Source organism: Epinephelus lanceolatus, chromosome 19, assembly GCF_041903045.1.
Source record: "Epinephelus lanceolatus isolate andai-2023 chromosome 19, ASM4190304v1, whole genome shotgun sequence".
Taxonomy (NCBI): domain Eukaryota; kingdom Metazoa; phylum Chordata; class Actinopteri; order Perciformes; family Serranidae; genus Epinephelus; species Epinephelus lanceolatus.
Genome location: NC_135752.1, coordinates 4,733,330 through 4,753,824, shown reverse-complemented (window position 1 = coordinate 4,753,824; position 20,495 = coordinate 4,733,330). Strand labels below are relative to the sequence as shown.

Genomic DNA, 20,495 nt, shown 5'->3' with positions numbered 1-20,495 from the left:
GTACGTCGTAGGTACGCCGCAGGACCATAAATCAGGCTTTAACCTGCCTACCTCTCTCTCAGTTCACCCCAATCTCCCTCACAGGCTTACCCATTCTCATGGTGGGAATGAAAGCTGACTCTTGCACCCTGGACCCTATCCCATCCCATTTTATCAAGGCTTGCCTTCCCACTTTGTCCTCGCTCATCACAACAATAATTAACTCCTCCCTATCTACTGGCTCTGTCCCACTCTCCCTCAAACTTGCTGCTGTCACCCCCATCTTAAAAAAGCCTGGACTCAATCCTGACATCCCAAACAACTACAGACCTTCTGGAACGTGCTGTTGCTTCACAACTCAAAGCCCACCTCTCTGCTAATAACCTTTAGGAATCATCCCAGTCCAGTTTCCGTTCCCAACACAGCACTGAATCTGCCCTCCTCAAAGTCACAAATGACTTTCTCCTCTCCCCCTCGGTCACATAATCCGCCGTCATGGACTTCAGTTTCACTGCTTTGTGGATGACATTCAACTCCATATCTCCACCAAAGCCATCACTCCTGCCACTCACTCAACCCTCACCAACTGCATCAGTGAAATAAAATCCTGGCTGCAAACCAGCTTCCTCAAACTCAACTGTGACAAATCAGAAGTCATCATCATTGGCCCCAAGTCTCTCATCAAATCCACCCACAACTTCTCCCTCTCCATCGATGGCTCCACTGTGCTCTCCTCCCCCCATGTCCATAACCTTGGTGTCATCTTCGACCAGACCCTCTCCTTTGACCAACACATCAAACACATCACCAAAACAGCCTTCTTCCATCTCAGGAACATCGCCCGCCTCCGTCCATCCCTCTCCTGTTGTTGTTGACAGTTTGTGAAAACAAATTTCCCCATGGGACAATAAAAGGCTATCTATCTCTTCTCAGTTGCACAGACCCTCATCACTCACTTCCAGACTCGACTACTGCAATACCCTCCTCTATCACTTTCAAAGCTCTCCACAACCTGGCTCCCCCCTACCTGTCTGAGCTCCTCCACCAGCACACTCCCTACCGCACTCTCACGTCTGCTGACCCCCCTATGGATTGTTTTTTTGTTTGTTTGTTTGTTTTGTTTTATTGCTGCTATTGCTCTTTGTAAAGTGTCTTTGAGTATCCTGAAAACACTATATAACTCTAATGTATTATTATAATTATTATTATTATTATTCTTAAAAGATCATTCTATTACTTTGCCTTGTCCAGTATTATGCACAAGAATGCTCTTGTCTAGTTACATTATGTCAAGTTATGTCAAGTTTTCATTAATTTTTTGTATTTGATCCCCTTTCAGACAGGGTTTTGCCACAGTCTCATCTCCCTGTTGACTCAGTTTGAATTCAGTTATATTCAGATTTGGGATTTGTTAGAACCTGAATATGTGTATTGGCTACAGCCCTGCCCTGTGATATTGTATCACTAAAGACTCCAGTGTCAGCCCAAACCTGCTGTGCAGTTGTGTGCAAGGTTCCCAGGCTTACCTTAATGTACAAACAGTAATGTGGATTATAACATCTGAGGCAAGCAGTGTTTTTTGTGATCAGAGAGTCACATCAGCATGTTTCACAGGAGCAGCAGCATAAAGTTCTTGACAACTAAAACTTTTCCCTTTTGTGATGAGTTTTGATGTAACTGGGCTAATATGCTCATCAGTCGTGCACACAGTGAACTGGTTAGTAAATGTCAAAGGTACTTGCCCTGAGCAGTGGTTACACCCAGGTTGTTATAGCTTCATCGGAGTATAGGAAAGGCTCTGACAGGACTTGAATTTTCAGCTCTGTTCTTAATGTCATTAGGGAATATATCCTTTGATTAATAGTGGGTTGGAAAGAACAGGTTTATCACAGCCTGGAGGACACAGACATTTAAATAACACAGGAACAAAAAAACAACAGGTAAAATGTGTATTAGATAATGGAAAACTGGACTGACAGCTCCTGAACTGCAAGTAGTTTTCTGTCTGAAATGTACCTAGTTGTTAGTTCAGCTTCCAACCAAAACTAACATACTCTATGCAAATAGTCCTGCATTAAATTCTCCCTTCATAAACGCTCTAATGTTCAGTCTTTGTTCAGGCTGTTTTTGGTTGGTGTTGATTTAACTATATGGTTATTTTGGAGGCTATAATTTGTTTGTTTGTGTATTATATTTTCTCATGTTTTTGTGTCTAGAATAACAATTTGTGAAATTGGTCCTGGGTTGAGCGGAAGAACTGCAGCAACGTAACAGGTTGCAACGAAACACTCAGGGCATTTGTGCACTGTCAGTTTATGTCCACTAAAAATGCAAAAACAAGCATGTTGAGTTGACATACATTAAGTATCTTACCATACCAGAAATTTAGTAGCTGATTCCAATACCAGTGAAATTCCACAATAGTCGATAACAACTTCGATACCACAGTACCACCTGCTGAGGTGACTGAGGTCTTTTGGAGTGTGCAGGACACTGCTAAGGACTTTATATGACAGTGTGGTAGCATCTGCCATGCCACTATGCAGTGGTCTTCTGGAGCTGTGGAAGCACGGAGAGCAACAGCAAAAGACTGAACAAGCTGGTCAGGAGGGCCAGCTCGGTCCTGGACTTTTCCCTGGAGACCATCGAGGAGGTGGGCAAGAGGAGAATGTTAGCCAAGCTGATATCCATCATGGACAACACCTCTCACCCCCTGCATGAGACTGTCCGTGCACTGAGCAGCTCAATCAGCAGCAGACTGCTGCACCCACAGTGCAAGAAGGAGCGCTACCGCACGTCATTCATCCCATCAGCTGTCAGACTCTTTAACAGCAACATCTGATGTAATGTAGCACCATCATGTCTGCTCCATAACAATTAAAAAGATCATTGCTGCTAAAACTTTACATACTCTGTGCAACATTCCGCATCCATTGTGTATATAGTGTAAATAATCTTGTGTGTACAGTTCATTCTTTTTAGTGCCTTACTTTTTTATATATATTTTTTTATATTTTAATCAGAAAGACGTGTATATATATATATATATATATATATATATATATATATATATACTGTATAGACATAATTTCTATTTTTAATTTTTATTTTTTTCTTAGTATACATTGTCACCCTCCACTTTCTGTCTGTGCTTTGAGCTACTGTGACTCAAGGGTCGCCATTTTTGTGAGCAACCTTTCAACTTTTGACATGGTGGCTGGGGACAACAAGAAGCCCTAAGTACCAGTACTGTTGTTGAATACATAGACCGTGGAACCGGGGGGGCCAGGGGGGCCATGGCCCGGGTAACTTTTGTACTCTGACATAGAGGGCTGCATTGGGATTGGGTCCCACCGGGTCCCCATTAAACAGTAGAAGAAGAAGAAAAAGAAGAAGAAGATGTAGCCTAGCGACAGGATGTCAACACAGGAACTTGGTGCACATGCATGAGCGTTTCCACTCCATATTTATTCATAAATGGACGAATATGCCCTGAACCAGCTTTCATACCAGTTTGCTGCTTGCTCCACCTGTCTGTCTGTCTGTCTGTCTGTCTGTCAGCTCCATCTGTTATGAGACAAACATGAAAGAAGATGTGCAGTTTATTGTGGTTCACCGACGACGAGCTGTCATTACGCGCGACTATTACGCACGTCTGCGCGCTCTTTATAACTCACTGTGTGAACCTAGGTATGTTGCATAATAAAGATTTGCCCCCTCGTAATTTTTAACCGCCCCCTCAGTAACTTCATCCTGGCACCGGGCTTGCCTTAACCTCAATCACTGCGTGATTATATAAAGGTAGAAAAATAAATAAATACAGAGGAGGAGAATAGAATATGAAATAGCCTTTATTTCATTAAAAATAAAATGAAAACAAGGAAATAGGAGCGCTATTCCTGACCAGTGCGTCAAAAGACATGCAGACCAGGGAAACGAAACAAACAACCCCATGAATCTCTTTATTAATAGCCTATAAAATGATGTGTTTTCTCCTGCGGGACGGGAGAAGACACAAAATCAATGCATCTCTATTATTGTGCGGGCATAAATTCTCTTTTTTTTTTTGTTTTGCGGGAGCGGGCAGGAGTGGACATACACATTGCGGTTGCGGGTGGTAATGGTCAGAAATTCAGCGTTGTGGTTACTTTTCAGTAACTGCGCAGCTGCGCTTGTTTTGTTGTTTTGTGTGTGTGTGTGTGTGTGTGTGCGGCTCTGCACATCAGTCTGATATGAGTGCTGACTTGTGATGATAATGAATATGATGTTGATTTAGATTCAAGGCAGCAAGATGAGTTTTGGTTGTGGTTGTGGACTGGATGTACTTTGTTATTTGCTATAGTTTCTGTGCGTTTATGTGTAAATAGGCTTGGCCTGTTGTGTGTGAATGTTAGAGTGGGATCAGAGGGGTTAATCTGAGCAAGCATGTGTTCGTGTTCATGCGTGTACTGTAGATGCGACTGTGTGGCGTCGGAATAAAAAAAAGTGCTCCGCAACGTTATTTAATACATCAGTAATATTGTCTGTTTCAATGCATGTGCCCCCCCACCCCCTGCGCGTGACTTGAAATTATGCCCCCCCCCCCTTGTTCAGATGCGTTCTGTGGTCCATGGTTGAATAGAAGCCATCACTAATGTTTGTTGGGTCTTTAATAATTTGATACTGTGAACAATAATGCAAGTGCTAACCTTAGCTAGCAAGGTAAGGTTAGCAAAAATTAATGACAACTTCATATGTGGGTTGTCATAGAGCATTTTTGTGCATAATACTGGACAAGGGAATGTAATGGAATGATCTCTTGCTTGGTAGAGGACGTTTGCTAACTAGCTAACGTGCTCTTAGCTACAGCGGCACATTTTAATCAGCACTGACGTTGTGGCGTAAGTTTAGTTTATGTGTGGGCAGAGATAGCGGTCAAATGTTGGCAATAATGCTCCACTTTCCGTCAGCAATATCATCGAGATAAATTGGGTGGACAAAATATTAGGAACACCTCTCAGGCCTCTAGTTTTCCAGTAGTCAATTGGTTCTAAAGGCCAGTAACACGGTGGCTGTATTGTCCTGTTTCACCCGTTACCAGGAGATTCTCTGGACAGGACACACGGACTAACAGTGAATGAATCTTCAATCAATCAATCAAACTTTATTTGTGTAGCACTTTTCATACATCGCAGTGTAACCCAAAGTGCTTCACATATTCAGAACAAACAAACAAACAAGCATTAAGCATTGGAAGTCATTAAAAATAGGAACTCAGGGAACTCAGAAAATGGCATCATAACTTTTAAAAATCTGCGATGAGGAAACACTAGAGGTAAAATTAAGATTTAAATATACATAAAAGGATAGAGTAAAAATATATAAAGTGAAGTATATAAAGTGAGTAAAACTGGAGATATTAGGAGTGAAAGAGTAAAAGTAATGAAGAAAAACAGACATAAAAGGTGGGTTACGAAGAAGAAACAATAAAATAGAACAAACAGAAGAGTAGTAAGACAGGCTAAGATAGAAAATAAAAGGCAGATTAATAAATAAGTAAAATTCAATTGAAAGCCACATTAAAAAGATAGGTTATAAGTTTGCTTTTAAAAATATCAGCACTCTCTGCTGCCCTCAGGTCCTCAGGAAGGCTGTTCCAGAGACGAGGACCATAATAATAAAAAGATGCCTCTCCATGGGTTTTTGTCCACCCCACTACCAGACAACCTGAGGGTTCTAGAGGTTTCATAGGATAAAAGCAAGTCTGATAAATAGGAAGGACTAAGACCATTAAGAGCTTTGTAAACCAATAAAAGGATCTTAAAATCAATTCTAAAAAAACGGGTAGCCAGTGCAGAGACTTTAGAATGGGTGTAATGTGTGCTCTCTTTCTGGTCTTCGTCAGCACACGTGTGGCTGAGTTCTGAATTAACTGTAACTGACATATATTCTTTTTTGGGAGACCAGAGAGCAGGGCATTGCAGTAGTCCATTCTGCAGGTAATAAAAGCGTGAATTAGTGTCTTTGTACTGGCTTGAGAGAGAAACGGTCAACATCTGGCAATGTTTTTTAAATTATAAAATGCAGTCTTGGTGAAATTTCTACAGTGGGGTTCAAAACTTAGATTTGAATCAAAGATGATACCCAAGTTTTTTACCTGTTGACAAGGGTTCAGTGCCAGTGCGTGCAATCTCTTATTGAGTTTCTCTCTTTGGGCTTCAGTACCAATGACCAAAATTTCAGATTTGTCCTGGTTGAACTGTAGAAAATTCTTAGCCATCCATGATTTAATATCCATGATACAGTTAAAAGGGGCATCTATTGGCCCTGGGTCATCAGGAGACATGGCAATATAAAACTGTGTCATCAGCATAGCTGTGGAAATTGATGCGGTGCCTCCTGATAATGTTTCCCAGTGGTAACATATAAAGATTAAAAAGAGTAGGACCTAAAATGGAACCTTGAGGAACTCCACAGTTCATTTTGTAGCTTGTTGATGAACATTCATCAATATTTACAAAAGAATACTCTGTCGCTAAGATAAGATTTAAACTAGGGCTAGGGGTGACGCGCTGACATTGTTATCGTCGTCGTCGTCGTCGGTTCAGACAAAAAAATGACAGCGGCAGCAGCAGTGCTGCGCGTGCGTGCACATGTTTGTGTGTGTTTGTGCGCGCATCGGGGCAGACCTCCACCTTGCATGTTACAGAGCGCAGAGGAGAACTGTAAAGGTGCGACCATGTAGAGACAGAAATTACATAAGATGAAAAACATGAGGCTATTTAGTTTGTTTAATAAAAGGACAAGGTATAGACCTGTTCTATAGCAAAGGTAACCTTAAATGACTTCTGTTGTGATCTGGTGCTATATAGAAAAAAAAATTAGGTAAAAATAGGTTGCCCCCCCGAAACACAGATGTTTCAATAAATGTTAATGTTATAAAGATATTTTTTGCAGCATTTTTAGCCTTTATTTGATAGGACAGACAAGTGTGAAAGGGGGAGAGAGAGTGGGAGTGGCATGCAGCAAACGGCCACAGGCTGGAGTCGAACCCGGGCCTGCTGCGGCAACAGCCTTGTACATGGGGCGCCTGCTCTATCCACTAAGCCACCGACGCCCCAATAAATGTTAATGTTAATAAGAAATGTTTTGGTAGTCATATTGTTTAAATTGCCTCATTAATCAAATAATGGAAAAATAATCGATAATCAAAAAAATGATCATTTAACTAATCAAAAAAATTAATCGTTAGATTAGTCGATCAATCGAAAAAAATAATCGCTTTTTGGTTCATTCATTTATATGTAGTTAGAAAAATAATCGTTTGGGACAGCCCTAATTTAAACCAGTTAAAAACAGTACCAGAGATGCCAATCACACTGTGGAGTCTAGAAGGACTGAGTGGTCTACTGTATCGAATGCTGCACTTAAGTCAAGTAGTACTAATATGGAAGGACTTTTCATATCCATATTGCACCTGAGGTCATTAACAATTTTAACCAGTGCCGTCTCTGTACTGTGATTAGTCCAAAAACCGGATTGATATTTTTCATAAATATTGTGACTGCTCATAAAAGCATTTTACTGGTTAAAAACAAGTTTCTCTAAAATTTTGCTTTAAAAAGCAAGGTTCTTACTACACATACTGCATACTGCTGCTTGTCTGTGAGCCTGCACATACTGCTGTAAGCTTATTGTTATGAAACAAAAGGTCTTAGTATGGTCTTAGTATTTTGTCCTGACTTTACTATATAATCAGTAACACCCAGACAGCCCATCATTTCCTCCCAGGTCGTTGAGTTTTGGAGTTAACTTAGGGATTGTTGAGATGATCTGGTGAACAGTTGAGCTTGTTTGTCATTTCTGGTAGTTGCATTATTGAAGCTGGCAACATGTGACTGAAACAGAAAGGAGCCTTTATACTGAGACAGACAGGCCTCAGGGAGAATAGAAATACATGATAAAGACTGCTAGTAGAAACAGGCCTCATGAGAAAACACATATAGTATATATATATATACATATAGTTTTTTTTATATTTCAGTTTGTGTGCTTTTGCCTCTTTACCTTTGTTTTTATTAACTGTGCTCCTGCCTGCTTTTATAGTTTTACTGATTTGCCTCTTGTGCTCTTACCTGTGTAATCTATAAAAGCACTTTGGGTGGCCTTTGGGTGTGAAATGTTCTGTATAAATAAATTTGCTTTGCCTTAGTGCTTACCGATACTATATTCTTCTCTCTTCTTCTATTTTCTTCTTTCTTTTCTTTTTTCCTCTTTCTTTGTGCTGTTGCACACATCCTTAAGAGCTGCTATGTGTTTGACAAGAGGGAAGATTAATGAAAACAAACAGGAACAAAATAACAGGACACCACCATGTGTCTCTGTAACCTTGTTATATACTTGTAACAGGTCAACAGGCTCTATTTAAACAGCACATTTGGTAAATGTATTGAATAGCTGTGTTTGGTACAACAACCTTTGCGAAGAATTTCATTTAGTAAATGATGAATAGCGCAAAAAGGCCTAAGTACTCACCCCTTTTAAAAGTTGTCATACTTTATGATCTTACAGTACAACATTTACAGTTTTTCTCAGTTGTTTACACACAAATACTGGTACTTGAGGCACAATGACCACAACATGTAACTCATGCACCAACCCCCTGAACCAATTCTGCTAAACTACAAGCACAATTCCTGCTTTACACTCAAATTGCAGTTCTAAAACACACTTTTTTTCAAAACACTACACACAATTCTCTGCATTTGGCACAATTTTCATGAAGAAAATCTCTTGTTTTCACAAGGAACACAAACAAATTCTAAAGTTAATTGCCCTACTATGCACACTGACTCATCACATGGGCAAACACCTGTCACACAGTTTTACAATTAGCAATCAGAGCTTTAGCATAAAAGGGCAACAGGTGAGCTTTTCTGTTTTGGAGCAATGGATGCCAACATTGGAAACAGAGGCAGAGCCAGAGCCAGAGGAGTGAGAGTAAGAGGAGGAGGACGGGGAGGACAAGGACGAGGAAGGCCAAGGACCGTAATCTCTGATGAGATCCGAGCCACATGTGGCAGCATAGTTTTGTTTTGTTTTTTTACTGTAACTGTATACAGTAAATTCATCTGTTGTTTTGTATGTAGACCACTGTATGTGTAACTTTGTGTTGGTTGGAATGTACACTGTGTACATTGTTTTTGTGGGAAAAATAAAATATATTTGTTACCGTGTATTTGTGTGTTCTGAGTATAAAAACAATATTCTAAAATGTTTTACATCACACTTATGTATGTACTGTCTGTAGTAAGTGTAACACTGAACAAAAAAAAGGCCTAAGTCATTATGATGAATGGAGAAGAAGTGTCTTCCATTCATCATAGTGTTTTACATTGAGCACATCAGTGTTCAACTGGTTCTTATAAATGTCTATTCATATGATGGTTTGTGTGTGTCATTTGAAAACAAAATACCATTTTGAGAAGAAATAACATTGTTTTGAATGTAAAGTTTCATTTTGCAGGAGAATTGAGGGGTTTTGCCCATTGTGTGTGTGTTTTTTGATTTGTGTGTAGAGTTCTGAGAGTATGAGGCATGCTTTCAGAAAATGTGTGTAAACAATCGAGAAAAACTGTAATCACTGTGGACTTCATGTGATGATCTCGTTGAATTAAGAACTTCTCTTATAATGTTCAAAGCCCACAACAATCTACTTCCTTACTGCATTCAAAATGTTTTCTCCCAGAGTAAGTCGGTATGAACTCAGAGGAATTTGTGTGTTTAAAAAAATTAAAGTAAGGACAAACTTCAGAAGTAGATGTATTTCTGTTAAAGGGGTAAACTTGTGGAATAGTCTCTGTGATGAGTTAAAAATGTGTAGTTCTATCTGTAAATTCAAAAAATGTTTAAACTTAGGGCAATTGATAAATATAAATTCTTGGTATGACCAAGTATATTAAGTTTCCTTGGGCAGCTTCTCCTGTAAATTTCCTAAGCCTATATCACATGATTTTCGTTGTAATTGATCTCTGTAACACTTTTTGTTTTTGTTGGAACACTTTTTGTTTTTGTTTTGGTGTGATGTAGTGTAAAAAGGGTTGGCATCATATAAGCTACGGCTTCAGCCTACACCTTTTTGGTTCATTCATTTATATGTACTGCTTTTCTGGAATGCATCTGTTTAATTAACTACTGAACCAAATAAAACTACTACTATTACTACAGAAAAGAACCCTTTATTGTCAGGTGAAAACTCATCTGTACAAAGTAATCAAAATTAATTCCAAATATAAGATATTTGTTTGCAAAGGTTCTTGTATCATAATCAACAAACTATTGTAAATAAGTAAAAATCACTAAAACTTTGTTACAATTGGTAACACAGAGAGGAAAAGATGAAAATGTGTAAAAAGAAATGCTTGAAGAAAGTAAATTATTGGTCATTTGACTGTAATGATGCATTTATAATTTATTGGGAGCTAATTTACAGAGGCTAGTTTTTCAGTGGCTGTAGCTGGCATAGTAATTATTTACAATCATTATCTCATTGAGCCTAAAAATATTAAATGTTATCAGTGATAGAACAAGAGTATAAGCATCAGTCAAACTGATCCCCTGCTCCAGAGCACCTTAATGCTTAAGTTTCACTGTATGACACATAACTGACCTGTTGCCCTCAGGTGGCTGCAGAGATTTAAAGGAGCACTCCAATTAAACACATCAAGGTTAGTTTAATAGTCGTGGATAGAACTACTCAGCCTGAGGAAACAGACATATAATGTCTTCTGTGGCTCTGGAAAGGTTTGGGGCCTTTCCCAAACCACCCCCTGCACCCTCTCCCTACCCACTTTCACTCTATTTCCACGCTCATGTGGAGGGTCCGCCACACTGAGTGCAGTACCTTAGAAGAACCCTCTTGCTATGAGGCAACAGTGCTATCCACTGTAACACCATGCCGCCCATTTTGCACAATGAATGAATATTGCATACATTGAAAAGTATTGTATTTCACCTCTCCATCTGCTGGTGGGCCATCACAATAAGGGTATGCATGCATAATATGATGTTAATTTCCCCACAGAAGAGATTTGATGATCACTAGAATTAGGTGGGGGGAAAAAAGTGGATATATCGATATTGGTAGCTATTGGCCAAATGAGTTATTACATATCGGCATATTGGATATCTGCAAAAAAAAAAAAAAAAAATCATGCATCCCTAATTGAAGTAGTCAAGACTGTTCTAGAAAGACAGTGCAATATAAGGCTCCATGGGTGACAGAACAAGAGAAGAAAGGAAAGAGAGAATACGAAGGAGTTTGTGTTCTCTCGAACACAGTCACCAGTTTCTTTTTCAAGAGTGAGAGTTAAGTTGACTTCATATATCAAAGTATTTATCTAACATGTTGCTCCTTTCTCTCTCCAGGATTAAGGCCATTGAAAGTGCCACCAAAGATGATGATACTAAATGGCTTACCTACTGGGTGGTGTATGGAGTCTTCAGTGTGGCAGAGTTTTTTGCTGACATCTTCCTCTCTTGGTTCCCGTTCTACTATATCGGAAAGGTAATCCAGCTGGGGTCTGATGTGTTCGATTTTGTTTTAATCAATGTGTTGACAAATGTGCAGTAAAAAATATTCATAAAAGTAAAAATGAGTTTAGTGTGCAGCTTTCCCCTCTTGATTTTGGTGTCTTATGAGCCAGCACCGGGACTGCAACGTTATGAGATTTTCACTTTACAATAACAATCACAGAAAATGTCACAGTTTCATGGTTACAGTTTTTACAGCATAATTTCAATTTAAAAAGTGAACCTTTTAAAAGTGAACCGATTTGGGGGGAAATACCCATAAAAAAATGGCATGCTTTGATTTAAAGTATCCTCATTTAATTGAATTCCAGCAGCTGCTTCTGTCCAAAATGCTAGTTTAGCGTTAGCATGACCCTGGCCAAACCGCACAGCCAACAAACAACGCCGAGGAATTATCACAACTTTATGTCAATCAACAGGGCCGCTTCAGTGAGCAGCGTGAGGCAGGCCAGAGTCCTGCATGGGTCCATTTTTTTAAAACCTGCACCCACCCACCTAAAGCTCAGTACCAGAACCAACCTGTTACCAGTCATTATGTCTAAGTCAAAGCCACACCCGACCCGCACCTGTGATTAAGCACACACAGGCTACAGTCACTTACATTAAGCTGGGTTCTCCATTCTTAAATTACAAATCCAGCAGAGGAGACATCTCTTTCACTGGCAGCGCTCAGTGCCACGATGGCAAAAACATTCAATCACTGCCAGGTTAGGAAGCGTTTTAGCATGCTCCGTCACTGCCATAAAACCTCAAAAGGATCCTCCTTGGTCGTTTTGAACTCGATGTTGGCTGCCACCTCATCCTCGGGCTGCAAAGTTTCACTGTGAAGTCCCCCATGCGGTGACAACAAGGTCAAAGGTTCAACTTGTGTCACTGACTTTCAAAATAAAAGGAATAGCGGCTTGATAATCGGGATTTAGATGTCAAAATATTACCCATATACTGCACATCTTTTCATTTGTTTTATTCCGAAAAATTAAAAAATATAGTTCTCACCCGCTGTCCGCCCACATGTGCGTGGGCATTGTGCTACCTTGTGTGTGTTTACATTTCACATTAAAATAAATCAATCAAGGCTTCCTGTTGTTAAAATGATCCAATCAGATAATTCAGTACCAGTTAATGTAGCCTAAATACTTAGCAAACATACCAAAACTTTTCATGATCAACTGCGTTATCACTTGGGAAAACTCAATACACACACAGACACACACACACACACAATGAAGCTGGCAGCAACCACACGCTGCAGAGACAGAATCTGTGTAGCAGGTAAAATCCCGCTTTGCCCTGCCTATGTGACGCAATGTATCCCTGCTCCACATATTTGCCCATTACACCATACACCCCTCATCTTATGCATTATTGGCTAATACATTTTTGATCTGTTAAATTATTTAAACCAATTAACTAATAACTGATTTATAAATTACCTTTCCAGTCTTCTGGCCACTCAAAGCCCTGTAACTCTGCCTGTCACATTCAACCATTCACACTAACATTCACACACTGATAGCCGAGGCTACTCAGATAAAGACACACCGATGACACAGCCATCGGGATCAGTTTTGGGTTAAGTATCACTTGATTTCTCCTCATATCATATTTCTGTCCATGCAGGTGTTCATTTAAATTAACATCCCCTGCATTAAACAAGTACCTTAGGGTTGCAGTGATATACCAGTTTCAAGGTATACCGTGATGCAACAGTTGCCAGATATCATACTGTGTACATTTGCTTATTTACAATACTGAAAAAAATGCAACTGGAAGGAGAATCTCCCCTTTATTTTAGTTATTTTCAAAAGGGAGACTTTTTACACAAACTTCCATTAACAAAATGATTTCAAGTTTCAATTATAGTAACAAAATGTTTGTTGAACCAACAACAGCTCTTCTGTTTTCATTCCTTTGATGGTTGTTCTGACTGATAATATTAAAATCTCATATTGTGCAAACCCTACACACTTTTGTATAGGTTTGTTTCGTTTGGTGGACCAACAAAAAAGAGCAAAATGTGAAGGCTGGTGGAGCTGCCAAATATGGGTGGATTCAAACAATGGACTCTGCCCACCATGAGCACAGCTTTTCACTACAGTGGGTGTGTGTGTTCTTCTCAGCAGAATTAACTAATCATATGTGGAGGGTGGAGCACACTGCACTGATGATAAGGAGTGCCTGAGTACTGTGAACTCTGTAAGCAAGTTCACCAGCAGCCAGTAGTGCAGAGAAGGCCTGTGTTTGCTTAAGGGATCTCCAGTATGTGTGATAATCATCACAGGCAGGGAGAAAATGACACAGTGACAAAGAAGCTGCCTGAGAGATACATGTCCAGTCAGAGCATGGCAGCGTTTGTTGTGATATTTTAATGTTTTAATCTCATTAATTTACATATAATGTAATTTAATTTATAATGTGTAGCCACAGTCTCTGCAGGCTGCTGTGAACCAGCTGCTGGTCCACGACAGACACACTGTCAGACCCTACAGCTGTTACTGTATTGAAACAAAATATATCCATATAAATAAATTAATCAGTTTTGATCTTGGATCAATAATTTATTTGCACAAATTAATAGAACAGCATTTAACATATATTTGTGACATTTAACATATTTTATGGATGTAAAAGATAACACATGACTTAACAAACAAAAAAGAAGTATATTCATATCTCTCCAAAATATAAACCAAACTGCATTTAACGGGTGGTCTTAACAGTCACTTGTGTGCTGTGGCAGTTATATGTCACACAGTAGGTATCTGCTAACAATGTCCAGCGTGTAGGATTTAGGGGGGTATATTAGCAGAAACTGAATAGAATATAATCAGTATGTCAGTGAAGATTCTCAGTCATCCAGGTAATGGTAATCATGAGTGATATACCATAGGCAACTGGACTTGCTTGCATTTCTTGAAGACATTTCGCCTCTCATCCAAGATGCTACTTCAGTTCTAAATGACTGGTGCGGAACCGCAGGCTTTAAACTCTGTGTGGGTGTGGAGTCGTTGGGGTCACATGTGAGCTCATAGTTTCAGAGTCGTAAAGGTCACAATGTGAGTCGTTGATCCACCTGGCCATCTTGTGAGTTGTTGACCGACCTGGCCATCATGTGAGTCGTTAGGGTCAGGTGGGACCAGATGTGAATGGTGTGAAGTCGTCTAGGGAGGGATCCCAAGACCGCATCGTGGGTGATAAGTGATGTCGTAATCCACTTCTTCTGTTTAATGATGGTCGTTCCGGTTTGACGTAGATGGCTTCTTTTACTCCTCTTTCAAACCATCTTTCTTCCCTGGCCAAGATGTGCACATGGCTGTCCTTGAAAAGAGTGTCCCTTCTCCTGTAGATGTAAGTGGACAGCTTAGTCTTGACCTGAGGAGCTGGCTCTCCACAAGCACATGGCACAGCACAGGAGAGCCAGCTCCTCAGGTCAAGACTCAGGTGTCCACTTACATCTACAGGAGAAGGGACACTCTTTTCGAGGACAGCCACGTGCACGTCTTGGCCAGGGAAGAAAGATGGTTTGAAAGAGGCATCTTCAAGAAACGCAAGCAAGTCCAGTTGCCTACGATATAGCACTTATAATATAATCAGTATGTTTTCTTTGTTGTACAATCACCTGAAAATAAGAACTGTTGTGTTTTCGTTACCTTAGAATGAGCCATTTATGTCTACAGAGGGAGCAAGTCCTCGTCTACAGAGATCGCCATGTTGCACCGCCATGTTTTTAAAGTAGCCCAAAACATACAAACCAAACACTGGCTCTAGACAAGGACATGCACAATTTCGCACTGGCCATCATAGACAAAAGCCCATCTGCAATGAGCACCATTGAAGTTTCACTGGTTTGTAACATTAAGCTGCTTTACTCAGTGTTTTTAGCAGTTTTATTTACGTGGTCCATTTGTTTTGGAGAGGGAAAACACCTCTGTGGATAATTCGGCTGCTAGTAAAAACCTCCTGAACGTCTGGATCTGAAGTTATCAAGAAAAAAGTTGAGCACAAATTAGCAGGTGGTGAGCAAGCAGCCCGCATAGACATGCCAAACAGCGTTGGAGAAACACTGGTTTGTAATGTGAAGCTGCTTCGTGTAGTGTTTTTATCTGTTTCACCTGGTTTCACTGCTTTGTTTTGGGAGAAAGAAACCTCTGGATTATTCAGCTCCCAGTAAAAACCTCCTGAACAATGAATATTGAAAGATCTCTAGCTTGGAGGAGTTTTAGCTGGTTATAATCTGCAATTCACAGCTAGACGCTACCAAATCCCCCTAAATCTTACACACTTTACTTTTAATATCCCTTAAACATGTAATAAAATGTTAACTATATTATCTCATGGTATATCCTGTTCATTTGTGTGCACAATTTTATTAGGGAGCACAAAGTAAGTAATTCAAGGGCAGAAATTAGTAATTCATGCAAATTGTATGCAAATGAGGTTATCACATGCTGGACTATGTGTTGTTGCAGAATCAGAGTCAAAAATACTTTCTTGATCCCTGAGGAGAAGTTATGATTCATTACAGTCGCTCGGATGTAAAGAATAGAGAATTGTAAGAACTAAGAATAAGAATATGAAATAGTATGTACATATAAATTATTAAAATAAAAAAAAATAGAAATAAAATGTGCATTATGCTACAGTGTTAACCCAAGTACTTAAACCATATGTTCACTGTGCTGAGTCTGTAAGGATGTAAAAATATACACCTTGCTACATTACACAGTTTAAACTAGTGTTTATATTCAGAAGTATAAAATATGTATTATGCTATTATGTTCACTGCAATATATACATTAATAAAGTTAAGACAAAAATAAGAAGGAAATAAGAGTTATGTGTATAATATGTTTAACAAATGTATACATTCAAGAGGTGTTCATGAAAATGAATAAGAATACTACAGAATTATTGCAGCAGTTGAATTATTACACAGAATATTGTGGTAGTTGAATTATTGCACGGTATTGCACAGTTAAGGCAGTGTTGCAAGGAATAACTGTACCTTAAGTAACTATTGCACAGTAGAAACCTGATAGATTTATGATTTATAAATGCAGATAGGTGAATTAAGTCCAGGTGTTGGTCTGCTGACTCAGAGTGTCTGACACTCTGAGGGAGGAGTTGTACAGGTTGATGGCCACAGATAGGAATGACTTCCTGTGGCACTCTGTGGTGCATCTTGGGGAAATAAGTCTATCACTGAATGTGCTCCTGTGTTTGATCAGCACATTGTGGAGCGTGTGGGAGACACTGTCCAAGTTGACATGTATCTTAGACAGCATCCTCCTCTCTGACACTGCCACCAGAGAGTCCAGCTCCACCTCTATGACAGTATTGACTTGAAAATTAGTCTGAGTCTGCTGGTGTCTGCTGTCCTCAGCCTGCTGGCCCAGCAGCTCAGAGGCTGTAAGACATTTTGTCTGCTGATTGTAGATTATATAAGAATGTGACAGTTTTGGTTACATTTAGATCACAAAGTAGCTTTTCTATGATGCATGGGGCATGTCACTTCACATGCTGCTATTTTATGCTATGACCTGCTGGAAGTTGTTATTTACGTGACAATGCCTGAACGCGTGTGTGTTTGGCTGTGCGTAACACCAGTCTTTTGATGGTTATTTACACACTGTCCATAACAATAACTATGTCAGGTAACAAACTGCGGTGGGCTCGGGTCGGGTTTGGTCAGGAAAATGTGGCCCGAACCGCACTCTAGCGTGCTCACCTGTGTGTGTGCGCACGTGTCTGTGTGCACATCAAGACAGAGCCCTCTCCTCTCCTCTTATATGCTTTACTCACAAGTGTGTGAATTGACCTGGATATGAAGTGTCCATAGTGCCAAATAATATAACTAATAGTTTCTAAAGAGCTAAGACGGAAAAAAATAAATAAATCAGCAGCGGCGGCCGCTGCTGGTTGTATATAGGGGAAACACTGCACAGTGAGACTCAAATTGATGCAGAAACACCCTTCAGTCAGTTTGCATATTGATATCTGTGCCCGCTCCACTACTCATTAGATCTGTCAGATAAAAATACAGCAGGGAAGAAGTACAGTTTTACAGACTGTCTCGCACCAACGTGGTTCTCTGACAGAACAGCTGTCATTACGCGCGACCATTACGCACGGCTGTGGCTATTAATAGAGCCCGTGCCACTAATTCGTCACATGTAGCCCTACCTGCAAACCATCATGGCAGTGATATTTCAATCTTCATTATAACACGTCAGACAGATTATTGATAATTAATTTATAGCTCTACAGCGGAAGTAACATAAGCATGCTGTCTGATAGAAATAAACATTTACGAGAAACTGCACTGTATAGTTTACCGAATAATTTGCCTCAAGGCTTTTCAGTAATCCAATTATTCAAGTTACTCGAGGAATCGTTTCAGCCCTACTGCTCAGTGTCATTTCTTCTTTGATACAGACTGATTGAACACATGTAGGCATACTGGTAAACTGTCTGCTTATCTGTGTAGAGGAGAGATAACAGCAAGTCATTATATTTCTGTGGACCTATGTGTACTTATATGTACTCATACTTACATTGCAGTAATGACAGATGACTAATTACCTTTGCACCATTGAAACTTCTGAATCCTTTTCAGCTGTAGTTGCACCACATGCAGTTAAACATGTCATTACATCATGGTAACGGCTACATTTAGAATAGAAAAATTGTAAGCTGTAGAAGTAAACTGAATAATCAGTTTAAGACTTCACAAAATACCTTCTTTTAGCAAAAGCTTCTGTGTAGTTGAGTTTCTTATGAAGTGGAGTAACTGACAGCTTTAAACTGAGACTTGGAGACCAGTTTCATCAGCACAGCCTGTAATGTGACTGTGATGTCTGTGTCCTGTTCTGCTTTGATGAGAGAGCTTCTGTCTTCTTTCCCAGTGTGCCTTCTTGGTGTGGTGCATGGCTCCAACTCCCTCTAACGGATCAGTCCAGATTTACAACCGCATCATTCGACCATTCTTCCTCAAGAACGAAGCCAGGATTGATGACGCAGTGAAGAATCTCAAGGACAAGGCATCAGAAGCTGCTGACAAGTTCAAAGATGAGGGTGAGTCAGTCAACATGTTTGTGTATTGTTTACAGTAAATAGAGCCTGGAATTATAAGAAAAGTGAAAAAAAGCCAATAAGCAGTGGTGCAGTGGAGGGTATATGGGGTATGCCTGTCTTTTTCTGGCCATTTACAGCATACCCACCTATCAGCCCAAAAGCCGTAGGAATATAATAGGAGAGTCTACCCACTTCCTCCTCAGTAACCTACCTATCTATCAAGTAGTACACCCACCTCATCAACTACCACTACACCACTGCTGATATATTTATATTAGCCAATATTATGACTGGCACAATGTCAGATTTTGATTACACGATTATTGTGGCCAAAAGAGTTCATGGTAACAATTTTATCATGATATCTATAGTAAATTTGAAACTAATAATAATAGTAATAATACTATCAGTCAGTCATCTTTACGTTTCTTTACTGTGTGTTTTTGCCTTTCTTTGGCAAATGACTTCCACTCAAAATGCAAGTATAGGAAGGTAAAGAGAGAGACTTAAATCATAACTGTAAAAAATCATGCAAAAAGAGCAGTTACACTTAATGGATAGTAAAAGGCAACCAGATAGCACTGGAGAAGGGAGACAAAGCAAGAATGGAAAGAAAAAAAAGGATTTAGGAGATGCTGGAATATTTTCACAATATGATCATATGTGTATTATTAACATGATATCAAAATGTAATTTTTAAGTCTCACGTTTATTGTCAATACCAGTATATTGTGACACCACTAATTCTAATATTCCAAAGTAAACAAATCACTCAAATGTTGTCATTTGGCACATTTTTTTTTTTTTTTAAGATATTTTTTAGGGCATTTTTTGCCTTTAATTGATAGGATAGTGAAGTGTGAAGGGGGGAGAGAGAGAGGGAGAGACATGCAGCAAAGGGCCACAGGCTGGAGTCGAACCCGGGCCGCTGCGGCATGGGGCACCTGCTCTACCACTAAGCCACCGATGCCCCTCATTTGGCACAAAATTTAAGGAAACTTTATGTGAAAGATAACAAAAACAGTTAACAGTAAAACAGTAAAACAAAGAACACAGTGATGGCACTTTTGAGCTGCTATGAAGTCTCATCTTTATGACTCCTTTGTATTTTTACACAGAACCAAACAACAGCGGCCTAATGCTACTCCAGTGTGTGGTTTTAGACAGCATGCTGGCATCACGGAAGCAAAAGAGACGTGACAAACGTGAAATGTAACACAACAGCACTGGCTTCTAATGTGGCTTGTAACATCCACACCAGCAGCACTTTATAAACAATAGTTCTGGACGATAGAACCACTATGTACAGTATATTGATTTATTTTCAAGCAAGATATTGATTTGGACAATACCGTTTATATTGATATAGGGTCAAGTTGCATTACATAAGGCATACCAGTGAGCATTTCTCCTCTCACACTCTCCACACAGCTCTGCCCCACACACTCACTCACCAGTTCTCCAGCAACACTCAGAGAGACACAAAGCTGCTACTCTGTTTAATCTGTCTGTTAATTAGTCTACAGTGGCACATTGGCCTATATGTTGCACATGTTACACTAAATCAGTCTGTGAGATGAATGAATTGACTGCAGTAGCACATGTGTAGTACCCCTGCATGTGTGGGAGGCAGAGCTGCTTGATTGTGTCAGGTGAGCATTTGTTTGGTAGTGTGTGTGTGAGGTGGATTATAGCGCATCGCTGGTAGTTGTAGTCTATTGTGTGACAGACAGTGCCTAGATGCAGGCGACAAATGTTTTTTAAAAAATGCAACGACAACACAGACGTTTCATGTACAAGATGTATATAACACGGACAAAGTGTCTCTTACTCCTTCCCTCCCTTGGCCTCTCTGTTGATGCCATGTGCAT

General features: G+C 39.8%; 1 protein-coding gene across 1 annotated transcript in view; it reads left to right on the top strand.

Annotated features, from left to right (window-relative positions):
• The window catches only part of reep5 (receptor accessory protein 5), a 36,667-nt gene that overhangs the window by 14,371 nt on the left and 1,801 nt on the right, over positions 1-20,495 (top strand). The window contains exons 3-4 of the mRNA XM_033647118.2: positions 11,386-11,524; positions 18,456-18,624. Coding sequence (XP_033503009.1) covers positions 11,386-11,524; positions 18,456-18,624 — 308 coding nt within the window. The remainder of the gene's footprint in view (positions 1-11,385; positions 11,525-18,455; positions 18,625-20,495) is intronic.